Source organism: Vigna unguiculata, chromosome 9 (genome assembly GCF_037176805.1).
Source record: "Vigna unguiculata cultivar grain cowpea cultivar isolate G323 ecotype 2 chromosome 9, ASM3717680v1, whole genome shotgun sequence".
NCBI classification, from domain to species: Eukaryota; Viridiplantae; Streptophyta; class Magnoliopsida; order Fabales; family Fabaceae; genus Vigna; species Vigna unguiculata.
Window position 1 is genome coordinate 966,117 of NC_140800.1, and position 19,696 is coordinate 985,812.

The 19,696-nt window shown below is 31.5% G+C and overlaps 4 protein-coding genes across 5 annotated transcripts; 2 read left to right on the forward strand and 2 right to left on the reverse strand.

The window, feature by feature from the left end:
• Positions 1 to 411: 411 nt before the first annotated feature.
• On the reverse strand, positions 412 to 2,603 carry LOC114162981 (phylloplanin-like). Of its 2 annotated transcripts, none has more exons than XM_028047014.2 (2): positions 2,379 to 2,603; positions 412 to 887 (listed from the first exon to the last, which is right to left on the reverse strand). In XM_028047014.2, the coding sequence occupies exons 1-2, from the start codon at positions 2,557 to 2,559 to the stop codon at positions 604 to 606; spliced, it is 465 nt and encodes a 154-aa protein (XP_027902815.1). In that variant the 5' UTR covers positions 2,560 to 2,603; the 3' UTR covers positions 412 to 603. The 2 variants fall into 2 exon arrangements, 1 of the variants encoding a protein (XP_027902815.1); XR_014984428.1 differs by having other exon boundaries at positions 682 to 908; positions 2,379 to 2,593.
• A 4,445-nt stretch (positions 2,604 to 7,048) lies between these two features.
• Positions 7,049 to 9,191, forward strand: LOC114162720 (Tetratricopeptide repeat (TPR)-like superfamily protein). The gene is made up of 2 exons (XM_028046681.2): positions 7,049 to 7,287; positions 7,400 to 9,191. Exons 1-2 carry the CDS (start codon positions 7,155 to 7,157, stop codon positions 8,902 to 8,904), a joined length of 1,638 nt encoding a protein of 545 aa, XP_027902482.1. The 5' UTR covers positions 7,049 to 7,154; the 3' UTR covers positions 8,905 to 9,191.
• Positions 9,192 to 10,945: 1,754 nt separating this feature from the next.
• Positions 10,946 to 12,484, forward strand: KCS21 (3-ketoacyl-CoA synthase 21). The gene has a single exon (XM_028049383.2). The coding sequence runs from the start codon at positions 10,985 to 10,987 to the stop codon at positions 12,359 to 12,361; it is 1,377 nt and encodes a 458-aa protein (XP_027905184.2). The 5' UTR covers positions 10,946 to 10,984; the 3' UTR covers positions 12,362 to 12,484.
• A 287-nt stretch (positions 12,485 to 12,771) lies between these two features.
• On the reverse strand, positions 12,772 to 18,794 carry PRL1 (pleiotropic regulatory locus 1). The gene is made up of 17 exons (XM_028049382.2): positions 18,554 to 18,794; positions 18,445 to 18,469; positions 18,136 to 18,253; positions 17,683 to 17,764; positions 17,028 to 17,090; positions 16,693 to 16,777; positions 15,525 to 15,617; positions 15,069 to 15,132; positions 14,907 to 14,992; positions 14,701 to 14,802; positions 14,518 to 14,601; positions 14,175 to 14,235; positions 14,021 to 14,087; positions 13,832 to 13,909; positions 13,554 to 13,618; positions 13,272 to 13,349; positions 12,772 to 13,162 (listed from the first exon to the last, which is right to left on the reverse strand). The coding sequence occupies exons 1-17, from the start codon at positions 18,670 to 18,672 to the stop codon at positions 12,990 to 12,992; spliced, it is 1,443 nt and encodes a 480-aa protein (XP_027905183.1). The 5' UTR covers positions 18,673 to 18,794; the 3' UTR covers positions 12,772 to 12,989.
• Between the last annotated feature and the right edge of the window lie 902 nt (positions 18,795 to 19,696).

Below are 19,696 nucleotides of genomic sequence, written 5' to 3' on the forward strand. Positions count from 1 at the left end.
AACGTTTATTTGAAAGATCAACAACATAAAAAAAAGTTTTTTTTTTTACGTAAAGCAAAATATGTATTAAGAAATAAAATGTGTTGAAAATATGTATAAATGAGTTTTTTTTAATGTATGAAATAATAATTATTATTTATATTTTAAATATGTAGTTTTTTAAAGGAAAAGGAAAGTAATGTTTTTTAAAGTTGACAAGAAATAATATTAAATATATCTTGGAAACGGAAGCGTAGAAAGGTTATGCTTGTGTTTTGAAAGGTTCACGGGAACTGCGGAAGCAAACACACCATCCGTGGCTGTCAAACCCCGTTTTTAGCGCGTTGCTAATGTGACGTAATAGATCTATTCGTGTAGTACTAGGAATTAAGATATTTAATTAGAGTAATAAGATCTTATTAATCAATAATATACTAAAATCAAAGTCGAACTATTCATTATATTATAGTTCAATATATAGAAACTCGTTCCAATCACAATAGAAATACAATATAGAAAAGAAAAATAACAAGAAACTAATTAGAGATGGCATGACTTTATTTAATTATAAGTCGTTAATTGTCATGCTATACATTTAATAAATTTTCCCTAATTTGATGATGATTAAGTGGAAGGTACATAGTGAAATCCGGAGGGAATAATGTTAGCAATAATTGGAGTGGCAAGACGATTGATCCCAGCAAAGTTTAGGGTTGAAATGAGAGTTCCGGAAGAAGGAAGGTTTGTGTTGCAGTTGGAGAGAGGAGTGGGAACCACTAAGTTGCAACCATTCAGCAATGAAGAAACATCCAACAACAATGGATCCATCATAATAGAAAACTTTCCATCATCGTTTGTTCTAGCGCTTGAAAACTCCTTTTCTCCACAAACTAGTTGCACTTCAGCATCTGAAAAATATTGTGTAGTTTCTTTTCACTGTATATCAGACTTTCCAACATTGTGCATTGTATATACTAAATATGTCTCATTCTAATGGGTTAAATATATTTTTGATCCCTCAAATTTCAGTGAAATTTAAAATTAGTCTCTCTTCGAAACTTTTGACCAATTTAGTCATTCATCCTTAGAAATGTGTGAATTTAGTCATTCTAACCAAATTTTATTAAGTTTATTTGATATTTCAAACGCACTTTATGATAATGTTTGAGTTAACATTGAATCGAAAATGTGACAAATGGTATAAGTAATTCAAATACTATCATGAAATGCGTTTATAACTTTAGATAAACTTAACAAAATTTGGTTACAAAGACTGAATCCACGCATTTTTAAAAATAAAGGACTAAATTGATCCAAATTTTTAAAAATGGACTAATTCCAAATTTTACTAAACTTAAGGGACAAAAACATATTTAACCCCATTCAAATTCAGTTCACTGAGACACTTGAATTTCTTTATGATTAACCTAACTTTATATACACCAATATAGTATTTTCATTTGTGGGATACATGTAGTAAATAAATGCTTTTAAACATATAGATTTTTTTATGAAAAGAAAAACTTGTTATGTATAAATTATATTTTAGGTTCACGATAAACAAGTCTTATTGTATTATGTTTTCCTTATTGATAAATTCTTCTAAAAGTACTGAAATTTAACTGTTATAAATAAGTATACAAAAATTATCAAAAGAAAAATGATTAAAAATAAACAACTCTTAAAATTAGTTTCGTTTATGGGGAATATATTAATTTACAAAATATAAAACACTGGACTAAACATCACTGCAAGAAAATCATAATTTATATGTCGATTATTACATTTTAACACATGCTTATACAACTTTTGAAAATTTCATTGTTTTACATGTTAACACCATCAAGTAAAAATTTCTTCAAACTCTTTGTGGATTAACCTAAATTTGTTTGTCACAAAATCTTATTATTATTGGAAATATAATTGGCATTTATAGGGAAACTTTAACCGAGTAAAAAAGCTTTCGAAAAAGAACTGAGTAAAAAAAAAACGGAACTTTAGTTTTTCATGCTACGTTTTTATTGATATCACGCTGTTTAATATATTATTATATTAAAACTTTAAATAATATTATTTATCACTGATTTAATCGTCATATACTCTGTATTAATTCAGAAGATTGGTCCCACTTTAATTCACCGATTCGTTTTTTCCAAATATTTTCTTTTACTGTATAAAAATAATGTTTTGCATAACGGAAAATGAAATAAAATATTTTAGTTAACACCAAAAGATTATATATAACCAATTATTAAAATAATTTATTGTCCAAACACACTAATAATTGAATTATCCTCGAACTTTCCACAGTACTTCCAAACAAGAAGACATTATTATTACTTAAGGATGAAAATAAGTAAGAAAAATTTGCAAAATGAATGAATTATTTGTGGCCTTACTTGGAAAAACAGGGTTTGAAGGAGCTTTGACAGCGACATTATCCTTGGAACTGCAAAACACAGTCCCTTGAATGTTACTAACCGAACCAAGAAGAGCACTGAGAAACCCTAACTTAGCTTTGGTTTGTGGAATAGCCATTGCAGCAATCAGAAGAAACATCATAGGATGTTTGAAACTCATGATGATGTCTGTTGTTAGATAATCTTAAGTTGTGTTGCTGTTGCAAGAAGTTGCATGTGTAGATAAACAATTTATAATGCCATGTTACGTGATTCAACATTATTACCTTTCACCAATTTGGAATTTGCGTATTCCTGTGAAAACCTACATAGCTATGCCCTTTACTAAAAAAACAAACATACATTCTTTTTAGAGTCTTCGAGTTTTATTCTTTCTGTATTTACACTAAGGTGGACATCGTAGGATGAAATGTGGAAAAAATTAAACCTTTTTTCACGATGATATCTTGATTATTAAATTTTGACAATTTTTTCTTACAACATGAAGTGTTATCTTTTAAGTGATTTTAAATTATTAAAAATGAAAAAAAATGAAAAACCACTTAAAAGATGACACCTAGTGTTATAAGAAAAAATTATTAAAATTTAGTAGTAAAAAAATCATTTTTTTTTATCAAATTTGTAAAATTGTTTGATATTCCAACTGAATTGAAAAAACGAAGAAAATCCACTTACACAACATCTAATTCTCATTACAAATAATTTAAAAGGACATTAATAGTAAATATAATACAAAATTGAATAAGCATTTTTTTTAATATTAAAGTGCATTTATATGTTTTTTAACTTCTACTAATGAGTTAGCAATAAATATTTAATAATCGAAATACTGAATTTAATTTTCGTATGAATTTGAATATGGTGGCTTACATATATGAACATTAAAGTAAATCAATTCAATTTATACGAGTTTCATTCGGTACGAATTAATTTAAAAATGAACAAATTTAATTTGAAACACTTTATGATAAGTCATTTTATTTTTCACCACAAATCGGTGAGTTAACTACTTAAAAATATTTTATTTTTTAAAATTTATTTTATAAATTTATTATAGTAAAATTAAAATGAATCAACTTGACTCACTTTTGTATATAATTAAAGTTTTTATTTATTTCACCAAATATTAGTATAAAAATATTAATTAAACACTATGATATCATTCTATTTAACAAAAAATAAAATAAATATCTAAATTATTTAAATATTATTAAGCAACATTTTAATGTTTAAAAAAAATAAATTATCAATTTATATAATTAAAAATAATAAATAATTATAATAAAATATTTAAAGAAAAAAAAATCTAGTTACGGATCAATTTACTTTCAAACCAACTCAAACATATGTTTAATTCACAATTTAAGTAAGCAAGTTCATCTACTTAATCCACATATATATATATATATATATATATATATATATATATATATATATATATATATATATATATAAAGAAACTAAATTTTTTTAATCAATTTGACCTGACCAAATTAATTAAGATATTTAAAATTCATTATATATATATATATATATATATATATATATATTAGGATCGCAATTAAAAATCGAATTCGAGTGTTTATCATTTTTTAGTTATAATTATTAGTTAGAACACAATTCTTTTTACTTAAGAGTCTAACCGTTCAAACACCACGATTTGATTGTAACTCAGTCCACTTAGCCTTTGTCACAAGACAATTAATGTCACATACAAAAAGAAGAAATATATATATATATATATATATATATATTTTTTTTTTTTATAGTGGGTAAATGTCAACTATTGATTCTATTTATAGATAGTGATCTGGTTACAGGAAAAAAGAAAGAATGTTGTGAGCATATTTGTGTGATAAAAGTAGTAACTGTGATATTTAAAGTGAAATAGTTGAAAATTTGATATGTAATAATGATTCGCATTATCTCATATCACACACCCTTCTTTCCACCGTTCATATCATATCATTACTTTTTCTAGTGGACACTCACTCAAATTACACTACTATACTCTATACTCTACCCTAATTTCCTGCATTTCATTTAGGTCTATTTTATAAACTTATGAAAAATTATTAAACTAAATAATACATATTAATATCATTAGGAATTTAAATTCTAAAATATTTCTCTCCGCTTCATCTCATTAGTGTTTATAGAAACATACGAATAATCGTAAAATCTCTCATACGATATTTTCATTAACAAAGTTAAAATATTAAGAAATCAACCCTAACACCACTTAGATTAATGATTTTTTTATTCACTATAAGAGCTCTTATTAATGTAGTAAAAGATATTATTTCGGTCTCTTAATCATGAAAGTGGCACTAAAGTCATGAAATGTGACACAAAAAAGAAAGTCATCGTTTCACACACACTTTGAAAGAAAAATAATTATCATTTGTAAAAATAAGTTGATGATGAATATCTATATATAGATAATGTGTGTGTTTAGATTCTTGTTTAAAGGATTTTAAACATATATAAGTTTGTACTTTGTAAAAATTGAACCCAAAAGTGATGAACTGAAGGAAAAAAAAAACGTAAATTATGTTGAATTAATTAAATGTTAATCCTAAACATATTGAATATCATCTTCAAAGCATCCACAATAGTGTTAGGAAAGTAAAAAAATCAAAGATTGATTATGTTGTGTTTATTAATTTAAAAAAAGAAACAATGAATAAGTCAGTATTTTTTTATTTTTGTACGTGTTTATCTTGAAAATAACAAATTTCTAATTATTTTAATAAAAAAAAACTTATTTATGAATTATCTTAAAAATCACATTAAACCATCCTTACAAAACATTTTGACCTTTAAACATATATACAATATGAATTATCCAATTACATGTATTTGTGCATCAAAAATTTAAATACATTTGAACTATTTTTGACAATGTTTTTCCTTTTTTCTATCACTAAATATCATAACTTTTTTGCCATATACTCTTTCATAGCCCTGCAACCCTTTCTATTGCAATCCTTTCACAAAGCACTATAGAAAAAAAAAAAAAAATCACTTTTGGTAGTATTTTCATCTCCGAATTAACTTTTAAAATAGTGCTGTGTTGACTTTCCACTTTGAGCATGTGAATAATTGCATACGGTTTAATTTGTACTTTTTTCATTTTATTCCATTTTTTTACTATCATTCATCCTCTAATCTTATCTTCATCTCTACCATTTTTATATCTATTTCTAACCTTTTTCTTTTTCCGGCAACTTTTTTTTCCACTCAAAGATCTCCTTTCTGCTAAATTTTCCAACAACACATGTATTATTTCAAACTCTCTATCCTACACGATCTGTTTGTTTAATTAATAATAATATCATAACATAATTTGGATTATAATGTTGTTGTGAAACCATATTAGTCCATAATTTTACTTTACTTTCTTCATTCAATTTTATTAAAAAGTGATAAAATAACTTAGAGGTTAGAAAAAATAGTATGAAGAGAAAGATCTATGGATTCGATCCCTCCTTTCTGTTAACAATTTGAAAAAAAATAATATTAGTTTGATGTGAGGTTTAGAAATGAAGGTGAGAGAGGTAACAATTGCCTATAGAAAAGAAAAACATTCAATTTCATTAATTACATTTGTTTTTATGGATAAAAAAAATCGAAAACACTCTGGTTTTTATAAATCATTTTAATATTCCTTTTTAATCTTTTTGACTAGTACTTTGAATTATTTTGTAAACACATCCTATCCTACAAATGCAATATGTTTTAGTTCTACCAAATATCTTATATTTTCCACTTTAGACATTAAAGTAAGAAACAAGAGATTCATCCTTTTGTGTATTTCTCCCTTAAATGGAATTCTTCATAAAGTTTATAAAAAAAATCAAACAAATAATAAATATACTTGCATAATAACTAAAAAAAAATGTTTTCTATTATTAATCAATCCTAGAATGAGAAAAAAAATAATTTTTTACTATATTCATGTAATTTATTTTTATAAATTATTGAAATGGACAACTCTAATTTTTTTTACGAATAATAGTAATTGATACTTGTATTATACAACTTAACCGTAAAGAAGTCATGTATCATAACATAACTTTAGACTTCTAAAAGTAAAATTGTGTTACTCTTACTCTTATAAGACTTGTGGATAAGAAAAGAAGTCGGGTGGACAAAACACAAATTTAATTAATTTATTTTCTTTGAACTGAAATTATGTAACATTACTTCAATTCAAATCAAATTATATTAAAATTGATTCACTCTTGCACGATTTTAATTTAAATAAAAATAATAATTTAAATTGTATTAAGTTTTAACAATTAATCTTCTCATCCATAAGTGGTGTACAACCAACACCACTCCACAATAAAATCATATAATGCATATACAACTTTTCATAATGTATATATTCGTAATATTTGAAAGAATTTTAAAACAAAGTTGCACCATTACAATGAAAAAAAAGTACATACTTTTTTATCATAGATTGAAATTTCCTTTTAAAAGCAACCTAAAATTTGGTGGATGTCCAAATTTAATAAGTTGCAGTTGTTCTAATTTCAATAATTTCATTGAGATTATTTTTAATGTCAAACCAATGTGATGCTCTAAGAAATTAATCCTTAATTTTCTCCCAAGAATACACCCGTTCATTCAAATGAAAAAGAAAAAAAAAAAGCTCTTACACTTACAATATTAAAATAAACATTTTTGAAGACGAAGAACTGTGATGAAGTAACTAAACTAATGGATGATGAATGAAATGCGAAGATGATAAATTCTCGACATGGAACAAGCAAGTTTGGTTGTTTTGGTAAATCATGGAACAATGTTCATTCTTCCTCTCATTCCCTCTCATCATCGTCATCATCATCAACATTTCACAGTTCAGTCACAGCCACAGGTACCCACACACTCTGCTATTATCATTTCACACTTTCAAGTTGAAGGGCACTAACAAAATTGAATCTTTTACACTACAAAACGCTTCATTTAATTTTTATTTTTTTTTTCAGATCACAAAGTACTCCACCGAGTTCTCCAAAGTTGCAGAGGTTCTATGGATTTAAAAACTGCCACCAAAACCCATTCGAGAGTTGTTGTACTGGGCCTTGCCACTTACCCTTCTCTTGTGTCATCTCTCATATCAACCTATGCTCGTTGCCACCAACCCCAGATTGGTCTTCGCGTTTTCTCCAAGGTTTTAGACCTCTTCAGCAGGAATCTGGTGATTGACTGTTTGATGAAAGGGGGGCAATGTGATGTTGCCAAGAAGGTGTTTGGAAAAATGCCTGTGAGAGATGTGGTCACTTGGAACACCATGCTTGGAGGTTACGTCAAAAACTCGCGCTTCCTGGATGCGTTGAACCTTTTCCGGAGGATGCTGAGTTCCAAGGTTGAGCCTGATGGGTTCACCTTTGCTTCTGTGGTTACTGCATGTGCACGCCTTGGGGCACTTTGCAATGCCGAGTGGGTGCATGGTTTAATGGTTGAGAAGAGGGTTCAGCTGAATTATATATTGAGTGCTGCCTTGATTGACATGTATGCTAAGTGTGGTAGGATTGATGTTTCAAGACAGGTTTTTGAGGAGGTTGTGCGTGATCATGTGTCGGTTTGGAATGCCATGATTACTGGGTTGGCAATTCACGGACTTGTAATGGATGTGACTCTGCTTTTTTCAAGGATGGAGGTAGAGGGTGTTTTGCCAGATTCTGTTACTTTTATTGGGATTCTGACTGCTTGTAGCCATTGTGGATTGGTTGAAGAAGGTCGCAAGTATTTTGATATGATGCAGAACCGTTTCATGATTGAGCCAGAGCTGGAGCATTATGGAACCATGGTTGATCTATTGGGAAGAGCAGGGCTAATGGAAGAGGCCTATGCTCTGATTAAGGTGATGCCTATGGACCCCGATGTTGTTATATGGAGAGCACTTTTGAGTGCCTGTAGAATACACAGAAAGAAAGAACTTGGTGAAGTTGCGATTGCAAATATATCTCGCCTAGAGAGTGGAGACTTTGTGCTGTTGTCAAATATGTATTGCTCTTTAAAGAACTGGGATGGTGCTGAGAGGGTGAGACAGAGGATGAAAATGGGAGGGATTCGGAAAAAACGTGGTAGAAGTTGGATTGAATTAGGGGACAGCATTCACACATTCAATGCAGCTAATCATTCACATGAAGAAATGAAATCAATATACCTAGTGCTGGAAGGTTTGGTCCAAAGAGCCAAGTTGGAGGGATTCACGCCCTTGACGGATCTGGTTTTGATGGACGTGTCTGAAGAGGAAAAGGAGGAAAATTTAGCATTTCACAGCGAGAAGTTGGCTTTGGCCTATGGGGTCCTGAAAAGTAGCCCTGGAACCAAAATCAGGATTTCTAAAAACTTGAGAATCTGTCTTGACTGTCACAACTGGATTAAAATTGTATCAAAAATATTAAACAGAGAAATCATTGTAAGGGATAGGATTCGTTTTCACCAATTCGAAGGTGGTGTATGCTCTTGCAGAGACTACTGGTAGAGAGTTAATTCTTGGTTGAAAGGTTGAGTGACCAATAGCTTATGCTGTTACTGATTTAGAAGAAAGTCTCTAAGATGTGTGAGAAAGATGGACATTATACATCTCTTTAGCATACCTGTTAGCTTTGAAGAAAACCATTTTGGACATAATTTTTGTGTCACAGTGATTCTAAGTTGCTACTGAGTAAATATGACGGGCACAGTGAATCAGGACACCAAATAAAAGTTTTGGTAGTAAACTGGTTTAGAAGGTGGCATATAATACTGGTGGTGGAAATCCTCTTCTCCTTTTTGGTGTAGCTGCTCCTTCATACCTTCTTCTGGATTCCCAGTGATAGCTGTCACTTTGTGTCCTTCTTGATTCACTTCTCCTAACCTTACAATGGAATATTACCAATTACTAGAACAAGGAATAATATTGAGATTAGGTCATTATTCATCAATCTCTTAAGGAAACATAAAACTTTTACTGCTCACGCTGGATATTGAGATTTCTTGTATTATCATGGTATCAAGTGTTAGTGTTGCTTAAGCTGATAATTTTGAAGAAATAATTGTTTATTTTTATTACCTTCATAAGGGCTTCTGTAAAATAATCTATGATTACTCTTTATTTAAGTCAAATCAACTATGAAAAATCTGTAGCATTCGCTTTGCTTAGTAAAGGTGGGAAAATCAATCTGAAATTCTAAACTAATTCCCAAGATGTGAAGTCCCTAACTTTTTGTACCATGTAAAAACTAAAGCCTACCACTTTCATTCTAGAAAGGGTATTTTGAAATGTGATTTTTACGTTCTAGAATAAACTTAACGAAAATAAGTGTATGCCTTGGTTTTTGTAAACTTTTATAAAGAAATGTCTAAATATAAAATAAACCACATTCTAAGTCCAATGATTATGTCAGTTCTCCTGTATTATATACTAGGAGAGGACAATTTTTTTTTTCTCGAGTTAATTTGTATTTAAAATGCTTTTCTTTCAGAATCTGGTGGGCCCTCACTCCTCTCTAGGTAATGGTTGCAACGAGGAGATAGAACCATCCATGAAAATAACATGAGAGAATGAATGAGATTTTGGGACGTCATGTTCTTGTAGGTAATTTTAAATACAACTGAAAATAACATGAGTTGTAGGGTATGTTAGGTTTAGTACAAGAAATAAAGGAATAGGAAAGATTTCTTTCTTTTAGTTTTCTTCTATTCTATACAACTGAAAAGAAAAGAAAAAGTGTATAAAATGACAAATATGCTAATTAAGAATAAGATATGGTATAAATAATGATAATGATAATTTGTTCTTTGTATAAAAAATACTTGGGACTTTTATTTTCCTTGTAATGCATCCCAACCCAACCCTCTTGTGAAATAAATGAAGTCTTTAAATACTGAGAATATCAAAAATACATGCAAATATTGAAAACTATACCATTGGGAGAAATAATTGTTAATTAAGAAGTGAAACCAATGCAAAATTTGTAATTTCAGATAAAGTTTAATCATTAATAGGTTCGAAAGATATTGTTGTAAGCACTTCCCTCAAATATTTTAGTCAAAGTTGTTGTGGTGAAGGATGTGCTAATTAAGATAAACTTACACTCATTTTTAGACGAGTACATAATAGATTCTTAGCAATGTTTTAAGTGTATCATGAAATTTATTAGTTTGCTGGTAAATGATTAGTGTGTTCTTATAATTTACAAAGACTAATATGCAATGATTTACAAAGACAGTCACATGTCTAATTTTTACAAATTTAGGTTACTTTAATGTTTTCGCCTTTCTATTAATATGCCATTAAGAAAATCATATTAAACAACAAAGTCATATTTAAGAAGAGTAGGTTTCTTTTTAAGGTGATAAAAATGGACAACTCCTTGCATGACATGATTTTACCGAACACAACGCCATTATTTATGAAAGCACTAAAAGAATGGCATGCTAAGCTCCATCCACATTTTCCTTTTCCATTGGACTCTCTCTTTTCATGCCAAACCATATCATCTACAATCATAATACTCATAACTCCATATAATCACATCACAAAGATCAATCTCATATTCACACTTGTAAGTTCTAAGAAAATGGAACATCACAGTTTGTGTTGCTCATTGCAAATATTGACACAACATATCAACACCATCACTGAGCTTATTATCTCACCCTGCCATTGTTTTGCAGTGCTTTTGGTTGCATGTGTTGCAACCCTCTACGCTGCATGCAGAAGAAAAGCACCAATTTATTTGATAGACTTCAACTGCTACTGTCCACCCAGTTCTTATAGGCTACCACTGGCCATGTTTGAAGAGAATCAATTTTATGATGGCATGGATCCAGAGGCTGTTGCTTTCCAATGCAAGATCATGGCCAAATCAGGATTCAGTGAGTTAACGTCAATTTCTCCATCTCTTGCACAGATACCCAAAATCAAAGCTCTCTCCTTTGCCCTTGAGGAAGCTGAAACAATCATGTGTTCAGTGATAGAAAACCTGTTTGAGAAAAACAAGATAAACCCTAAAACCATTGACATACTCATCACTAATAGTAGTGTCTTCTGCCCCACCCCATCTCTCAGTGCCATGGTGGTTAACAAGTTCAGAATGAAGAGCAACATCATGAGTTTCAACCTATCTGGTATGGGATGCAGTGCTGGAATCATTTCAATGAGCCTAGCTAAAGACTTGTTGAGAGTTCATAGAAATTCACTAGCTTTAATAGTAAGCACAGAGACTCTGAGTCTGAATTGGTACACTGGTAAAGTCCCTTCTATGCTGTTATCTAATTGCCTGTTCAGAATGGGTGGGGCAGCTATATTGATGTCTAGTAGGGTCCAAGATAGGCACAAGGCAAAGTATAAACTACAGCATATTGTTAGAACAATCACTGCACAGGATGATGAATCTCATGGCTGTGTTTACCAGCAAGTGGATCCAGAGGACAAAGAAGGTATATCCATATCAAAGAGCATAGTTAATGTGTCTGGAGATGCACTGAAGAAAAACATAGCTTCACTGGGGCCATTGGTTCTGCCTTTGAGGGAGCAATTCTTGTATTTGTTTTCCATAATTTGTCGCAAAATGTGGAGTACTGGAAGAATAAGCATCTACACTCCAAATTTCAACCATGCTTTTGAGCATTTCTGCATACATTCAGGGGGAAGAGCCATCATTCAAGCCGTTGAAACAAACTTGAGGCTGAGGAAACAGGACGTGGAGCCATCAACCATGACTCTCTACAGGTTTGGAAATATTTCATCATCTTCAATTTGGTATGAGCTGAGCTACATAGAAGCAAAAGGGAGGATGAAATGTGGGGACAGAGTGTGGCAAATTGCGTTTGGAAGTGGATTCAAGTGTAACAGTGCAGTGTGGAAATGTGTTTGTGACATGAAACCAGACACAGCCACTACATGGAGGGATACAATTCATTCGTACCCATTGGACATTTTGAGAACAAACTGAGGATACAGATCGCTGAACACATTCAAAAATTAATATTTGATTTGAAAATGAAAATTTCTGTATCAACTGTTGTTGCAATTCGTTAAGGAATCTATTCGCTTTGTTAACCAATAACTGATTAATGAGTCTATTCACACTGTATCAACTGTTGTTGCAATTCGTTAATGGTATTAATCAGACACTGTATTATGGTCATTCCAAACTAGCAAAATAAAAAGCCAGAATGAAGCCCATATTGGGACATCAGTGCCCAATTTAGTCAAGTCTTTCAGCAAATCCGTATCTAAAAATATACAAAAAATTAAATTAAAAAAATTTCAGAGTTAAAATCGATTTATATACTACTTTTAACTTTTTATCTAAAGCTCTCATTTAACTTCTCCAAAACTAAAATACGTGACTCAATTCAATTCTACAAAGAGTCTATTCAACTAAATTGCAAAGCTATTAAGATACACATGGATCTATGTAGGAATAGTCCTTAAAAGCAATCCAATGATACAAAATTGACTACAAAAGGCTGTTAAAAGATAACTCAGAATCACCCCCAACAAGTGCATTTACACCAGGACCTCCAATCTGTGTATTGGAAGAATGAACAGTCTGATATGACATACGAAAAGAATGTCTAGAATCGACGGATGTCTTTAGGAGGCCTGAAGTTAAGAGGGTGGGTTTCTGGGGTGGCAGTCTCGTCTTCCTTCCACATTTTTATCGTCTTGTCGGCTTCGCATGTTATAAGCCTTGAACCAGTCATATCATAGGTACAAGCATAAATACCAGCTTCACTGTCCAGTGATCCTGTCGGGGAAAGAGGAAAGAAAATAGAGTATTAGACTTGCCAATCTCGAGGGAAGGATAGAACTAAATAGCATCAACTAAACATCCAAGAATAGCCAAAAATGCATACCGGGCTGTACAATGGTTTGGGCTTGTTGAAAATTATGACCACTCTTCCAATCCCAGAACCACATACTGCCATTGTCACCTTCAACCAGGAGAAAAAAAGGGCATAAAGATTAACGCAAGGGACACAATACCCATATCAAAAAATTCTTCAGTATGACGCAACAAGTCAAAATTAGGGAGCATTACTACCTAATACCATGGCCATGAAAAATTGGGACACAGATTAGTTGAATTTATTCTATTAAACTTATTTCCGAATAGTTTTTTTAACTTGTTTCCGTACCTCCAGTAACCATCACACCCTCCTCATTGACAGCCATTGCATTGATGATAGTTTTCTGTTGAGAGCTGCAGATAAAAAAGAATAAATGAGAAGACATCAATTATTTCAGAAATATATTTCCAACCAAATTTCGATCAAGAAGTATAAATGAACTTGAGTATATAGAAACTGATATGAACAAAATATTCCTGTTTTTGCGCTGTCTTCCAAACTACCCAAGCATCAATTAATGATTCCTTAATAACATAAATTTGGTACAAATAAGTTTATGAACTCACAGCATATTGTGAAAAAATTCTCCTTTTGGAAGGCTGAACTTTTTAATATTGTCAGCTGAAGCAGATGCAAAAGATTGCCTGCAGCCAACAAAAAACACAAAAGACAGTGAGAAGACAATAGAACAACAAATTTAACTAACCATACATATCTTATCATTCTACAAGAGCCAACTGATATCAAACACATACTCTTTGGGATGTTGGGCCATTGCACGAACAGATTTTTTATGGTTAGTGAGAGTTAACATTGTTTTACCTGGATGAATGGATCACATGTCAGATTGTGCATATAATCACTACACAGATAAGCAAGAACTTGAAAAAAAATAAATCTGTAAATTACCGTATCTTAAGTCCCACATCTTGATGGTAGTGTCGTGTGAACCCGTAACAACTTGGGGATCCTATAAACAAAATAAAAGCAGAATAAGGCCTCTGAAGAGCAGGTAAAAAAAGGTTAAAACATAGAAAGATTACGGCATATCATCTTAACGACAGTTTGCTTTCATATCTATCATATCAAAGAACTGGAGACCATACAAATCTGATAGTCTGAATACCAGTCTTGCAGATATTAGTATGTCGGAGTACAAAACTTGATAGCATGCATATAGAATATGCAATATCGTGTCACAACTAAATATCAAGAAAAAAAAATGATATAGACAATGGTAGAAGCTGCATACCGTCGGCCGTGTAAACACAGAGCAGACAGTGTTATCATGACCGGAAAGGGCATGAATCTGCATTTTACTACGTATATCCCAAACCTGAAAATTTAGCATTAGCAAAGCATAAATCTGATTTTTCTATTGCTCAATAACACCTTTGAAAAATAACCCAAATGTAACTGTCAATAAAATCCATACCCGACAGACAGAATCACGTCCACCAGTTAGTAAAACATCAATAGTAGGATGAAGTGCCAAGCAGTAAACACCACTCAAATGGCCATGATAAGACCTAATAACCTAAACACAATATCAAGTATTTTAGTAATCAGTTATTTGATGGAGTTCCAGCAATTGCGGAAATATTCAGCCCAGAAAAATTAACACTGAAATGAAGATTTGACCTTATTCTGTTCAAGATCCCAGCATTTGACTTGTTTATCGTCACCGGCAGAGAACATGTATGTATGCCTGTTGCTAACAGCAAGTCCTGTCAAAAGAAGACATTGTTATTATTAACCCTATTCACAATTGCTGCCACCACCAATAAGACCTTGGTATCTTACCTCTAATTTGTTCAATGTGGCCTGTTAATGTGAGTTTTAACACTCCACTTGCCAAGTCCCATATCTGCCCAAATGAATAACTCAGCAAAAAAAATCATCTAAAGTTTTGAAAAGAACATAAGATCATATACTTTTAGCTTCAGCTCGTACCAAGTTCAGGGTAACAACACCCACCGATAGTTTTAATAAATAAATAATTCACATAAAGCCCAACCGATGGAAAAGAGCAACCTCACAAGGTCAAAGTAATTTTGTGACGGCATTGAAGAAGCTCTAATTTCCAAAAAAAAAAACAAATATGCAGCAAATATAAATTTCAATCCAGAAACATTTATAAAGGAGGTGCTAAAATATAAAGAAAAGTAACCAACAGAATTAACAATTCAACATGGCCCACTACGTTTCCCTTCTCATAACAAGCAACTATAACATGCCTTTTGTGATCAAATCAAATACCTTGATAGTACGATCTGCAGAACCAGTACAAAACCATGTGTTACTGGGATCAATTGCAACAGATCTCACCCATCCTAAGTGACCGCTGATGACCTAAACAAAACATATCAAGGTTCAAATCATTCAACTAAAACTATATCAAAAGTATTACAATTTAAAAGGCCTATTTAAATGGTGTAAGTCAGACCGCATTAGAGCAAAAGGCTAAACGAATCAAGACAATAACATAGAAACCAATAATTTTTAGATATTATGCCAGAGTTTGAATGGCTGAGATTCAAAATTCAAAACTGCTCGAGAAATTGCATTCCTACAGCAAAAGAACTATATCCAGATACACCAGAAAATGGTCTCCAACACTGCTATTCTATGCTTCAAATATATTTAAAGAATTATTCTTCTTTACCATGTAGCACATTCACAACAATCTATATGAACAAAGGGTGATCCGTAAGAGCAACACGTTAAAACAAAACACATCTCCATCTAAACGAATTAAAGAGATAATGGGTTGTCATGCGGCACAACCCAAGCATACTGTGCTAGGATTATGTTTTGTCGGTTATTCATCTTCAGATTTCTCTATCATTACAAACGATGGTTGATAGAGTTGACCTTCAGATTTGTAAATAAAGAATACACTTGAAATAAGTGATACATCCCAGATTAGAGTTGTTGAAGTAATCACAATCATAATTGGGTGGTCATAAAAATACACTTTGCAAATTCAACTAAACAACCATGAACTTTAAGAAATGTGTTGATTTAAATTCAACTAATTCTAGTGAGCTCATCTTCGTAGATGTATTTTGTTTTCACTAACAAAACAAAATAAAAAAAGCAAATAAGATCTAAGATTCCCTCGTTGTTTGGAATTGTCCAACAGATCTTTATACAAATGATATACCAGGATTTTCTATGCATTGCTCTACTTTATCTGAGCATGTACATCAAAGGTAACCTTGTACTAGTTGCAAGAAAAATGGGGCAATACATGGCCGATTAACTAAGCTGAGGTCTTCCTCAGCTAAACTACAAGCTAATGCATCATACATGGTCAATTAAATTTTCCTTGATTCACAAAATCTGAGGATGAAAAATGAAAATAAATAATACTTACACGTCATTAAATATAAAGTACAACCAAAAAAAGGGTTGAGGTTTGTACCCTGTAGTTCTTCCATGGAGCATGCCATACAGGACGTGGCCATTTACTTGGCATTCTTTCCATCAAAGCAGATGTAGATAAGTTCCTGTAATGTAGAACTCATCAGTTTAGTCAAAATGTCCGTTTGAATGTCAATCCTAAATACATAAACAGTCCAACATCGGCAGGAAAATGCATAGACATATCGAGAGAAAAAACACAAGATCATGGACAGACGAACAAAATGAGCATTACATACTTAAAAAAATATAACGTAACAATGACATCTACAAGTCACACATTAACTATCTTGGGATCCCTTTGAACTATAAAAAGCATCAAGAGTAAGCATGGACCTCTCAGAAGAACCAGAGGCAGAAATGATTGCTGTACTTTTGCTCTGAAAGCCAGTATCATTCCTGTAAAGGAAAGGAAGAAGAAAAACATAAAAACCAAAAGTCTTCAATAACAACAATTCAAAAACATAGCATGCTGTGTGACACTTCAAGCTTCGATTTTATAAGGTATTGCTATCCTTTCTACAATGGCACAAAGTTACAATGCACGTGACTTCAAGAAATCATACTAAAATCTTCGAATATAAGCAAAAATCAAAATGAAAGAAAAGGCAAATGGAACCGTATATTTCCCAACATGGAACCCCATTTATTTTTCTTATGAAAATAAAATGTCACATTAGCAAACTTCGACATTTTTTACAAAGTATACAAATTCTTGTTATACTAAAAACTGTATAAGTTCTTGAAACAATATTTTAGGATATTCATGACTTATCATTCATTATTAAACTTCAGCAAGAAGAATATATAATTCAGATCTTACCTGTTATATAGAATGATATAATATGTCAAATAAGGTTTTCAAATAATTGAAGAACTATAAGTAAAACAATCTGATAAGCATGAGCCAAACAGACTATTTGTGAGTAAAAAAAGCTCCAAGGGTCCAGATGCAAAAAATTCATGAAAAAATGGAGGAAAATATTCTTACGCTGCTGTGGATGGCATAGAAGGACCAACAACCAAGGCATTTTGCGATCCTCCTTTCTGAAAATCTTTGGAATCTTTGGGACCTGTTAAATATGGTTCTCTTAATTGTGGAGGAATAATTACACGGAAAAATGCAGAAAACACAAGAGATAGCACACTAAATTTTCGAGTAAGAGAGGAGGACTACATTTGGGGCAAGGCAGACTTGTAAGAAAAATAATATACAAGCAGGAATACTAAACTCTTCCCAAATGAAAAAATTGTGTATATCATAATATAACAAACAAGGGGATCAGTTGAAGAATCAACAGTTATGTAAAGGCACACGCAACAAGAGTTTGCATTCTTTATTATATAGTTATAAATGATCTGTTTTCATAAACATTTTTTAACGGTGATCACAACAAGGATATCATTAAAAATCACTACACATATCCTTAGACCAGTAAGGCACCTGGAAGAGCAAGAACATTAGAGGTCCCTGCTTGTTGAGCGCGATCCTGTGCAGCAGAATTTACTTGACGAGCAGGCTGATTGGCAGTGCTTTTGATTCCAGCATACTCCAGGCTCACCTAATTTTCATTCCAAACAACACAAATAACTACCACAGTTCACAATCCAAACATTCAAAACCCCGAAAACACTCACAATAAACCAATCCACATCCATCTTCGTACCTTAGGGTTTAAGTAGAAAACTGAACGAAATCAAACGAAACTCGCAAGCATTTTAAAGATACAGATTAAGTAACAAACTGACTAACCTTGTGGCTAATGCGAATTTTCTTGCTGCAATAGAAAATCGGAAGCATGAGTCAGTGTGAGAGTGTGAGAGATTCCGGAAAGAGCGAGAAGAAGAGAAAGAAGCGAAACCTATCGGCATCGGGAGGAGCGAGGTGACCGTGAATGGGAGAGAAGAGATCGAGAGCGCGTTTCAGAGACTTGAAGCTGAGCTTCTTCAGGGACTGTGGCTCCACGGTCTCCACCTCCATCTACGTCGTCGTTTCCGTCTAGGGTTTTACAGAAACAACGCTCTCGGAGGGAGTGTTGCTAACCCCGCTAGCTTGCCACCGCAGCTCGTATTTCTTAGTTAAGCGTAACACTCTTTTTCTTCTTGGTTGCGTCGATTAATTAAGTTTTATGTCTTAATTATTTTTAAAAAAAGTAATGTTATTTTAGATATAATAATTATTTTATAAAACAATTTGAACATAAATTATTTTAGATATAATTACCTGTTTTGCAAATTGTTTGGATTCATACCTTGAATCAACCTATTTTCACAAAGAAGAGATAAAATGAATTAAAATATTATGTGCATAAATTAAATTTTATTAAAATTAATATATGTGAGAGTTAAAACAAAAATTATGTTTTGGATTCAAAATACTTTTTTTCTTCGAAAAAAAAAAACTCACTGTTTAATGCTACAAGCCGAGTCACAATTTTTTATATATGAAAAAACAAAGTAATTGTAATTCAAGTAGAGTTAGATCGGCTTGTGTTACCAAAGTAAGAAAAAAAAAGTTATAGGTTACAAAATAGGTCAATGATTTATGATTTTTTTTTTATTTGAAGTATTTTTTTTCTTCATTTAACTGTCATAAAAAGTGAAAAGTAAAAATAAATAAAATAAGGTTAGAATATATATATATATATATATATATATATATATATAATTTTACACGATTATTTTTAGGTGAAATAGGTTTTCAATGCATTTACATATAATTAAATTTGGTTTCACTCTTGTAATTGTATTTGTTTTAATCCTCATAATATGCATTTAAATATGTAATAACATGATAATTTAAATAATTATTGATATAACAAAGTTAGATACATTGTGTCATCGTTAAGTGATAAGTACAACCATATAAAAATAAAAATTTGGAAAACTAAACCCAATAAAATAATTTTAGAGAGCTATAAATCTAGCAAATGTAAAAGGTGAGGTCTTTTTAAGAATCTCGCAACTAAATTTTCCGACAAGTAATTTTTAGCAATTAAACACTG

What these genes read in the sequence shown, in the direction of transcription:
- LOC114162981 (XM_028047014.2), bottom strand. Translation starts at nt 2,559, where the DNA reads ATGAGTTTCAAACATCCTATGATGTTTCTTCTGATTGCTGCAATGGCT. An exon ending in TTCAAACCCTGTTTTTCCAA is followed by an intron (nt 888 to 2,378) that starts GTAAGGCCACAA and finishes AATATTTTTCAG; the next exon opens with ATGCTGAAGTGCAACTAGTT.
- LOC114162720 (XM_028046681.2), top strand. Translation starts at nt 7,155, where the DNA reads ATGATAAATTCTCGACATGGAACAAGCAAGTTTGGTTGTTTTGGTAAA. An exon ending in CAGTTCAGTCACAGCCACAG is followed by an intron (nt 7,288 to 7,399) that starts GTACCCACACAC and finishes TTTTTTTTTCAG; the next exon opens with ATCACAAAGTACTCCACCGA.
- KCS21 (XM_028049383.2), top strand. Translation starts at nt 10,985, where the DNA reads ATGGAACATCACAGTTTGTGTTGCTCATTGCAAATATTGACACAACAT.
- PRL1 (XM_028049382.2), bottom strand. Translation starts at nt 18,672, where the DNA reads ATGGAGGTGGAGACCGTGGAGCCACAGTCCCTGAAGAAGCTCAGCTTC. An exon ending in GACGTGATTCTGTCTGTCGG is followed by an intron (nt 14,602 to 14,700) that starts GTATGGATTTTA and finishes CTAAATTTTCAG; the next exon opens with GTTTGGGATATACGTAGTAA. An exon ending in ATGGCCCAACATCCCAAAGA is followed by an intron (nt 13,910 to 14,020) that starts GTATGTGTTTGA and finishes TGTTGGCTGCAG; the next exon opens with GCAATCTTTTGCATCTGCTT.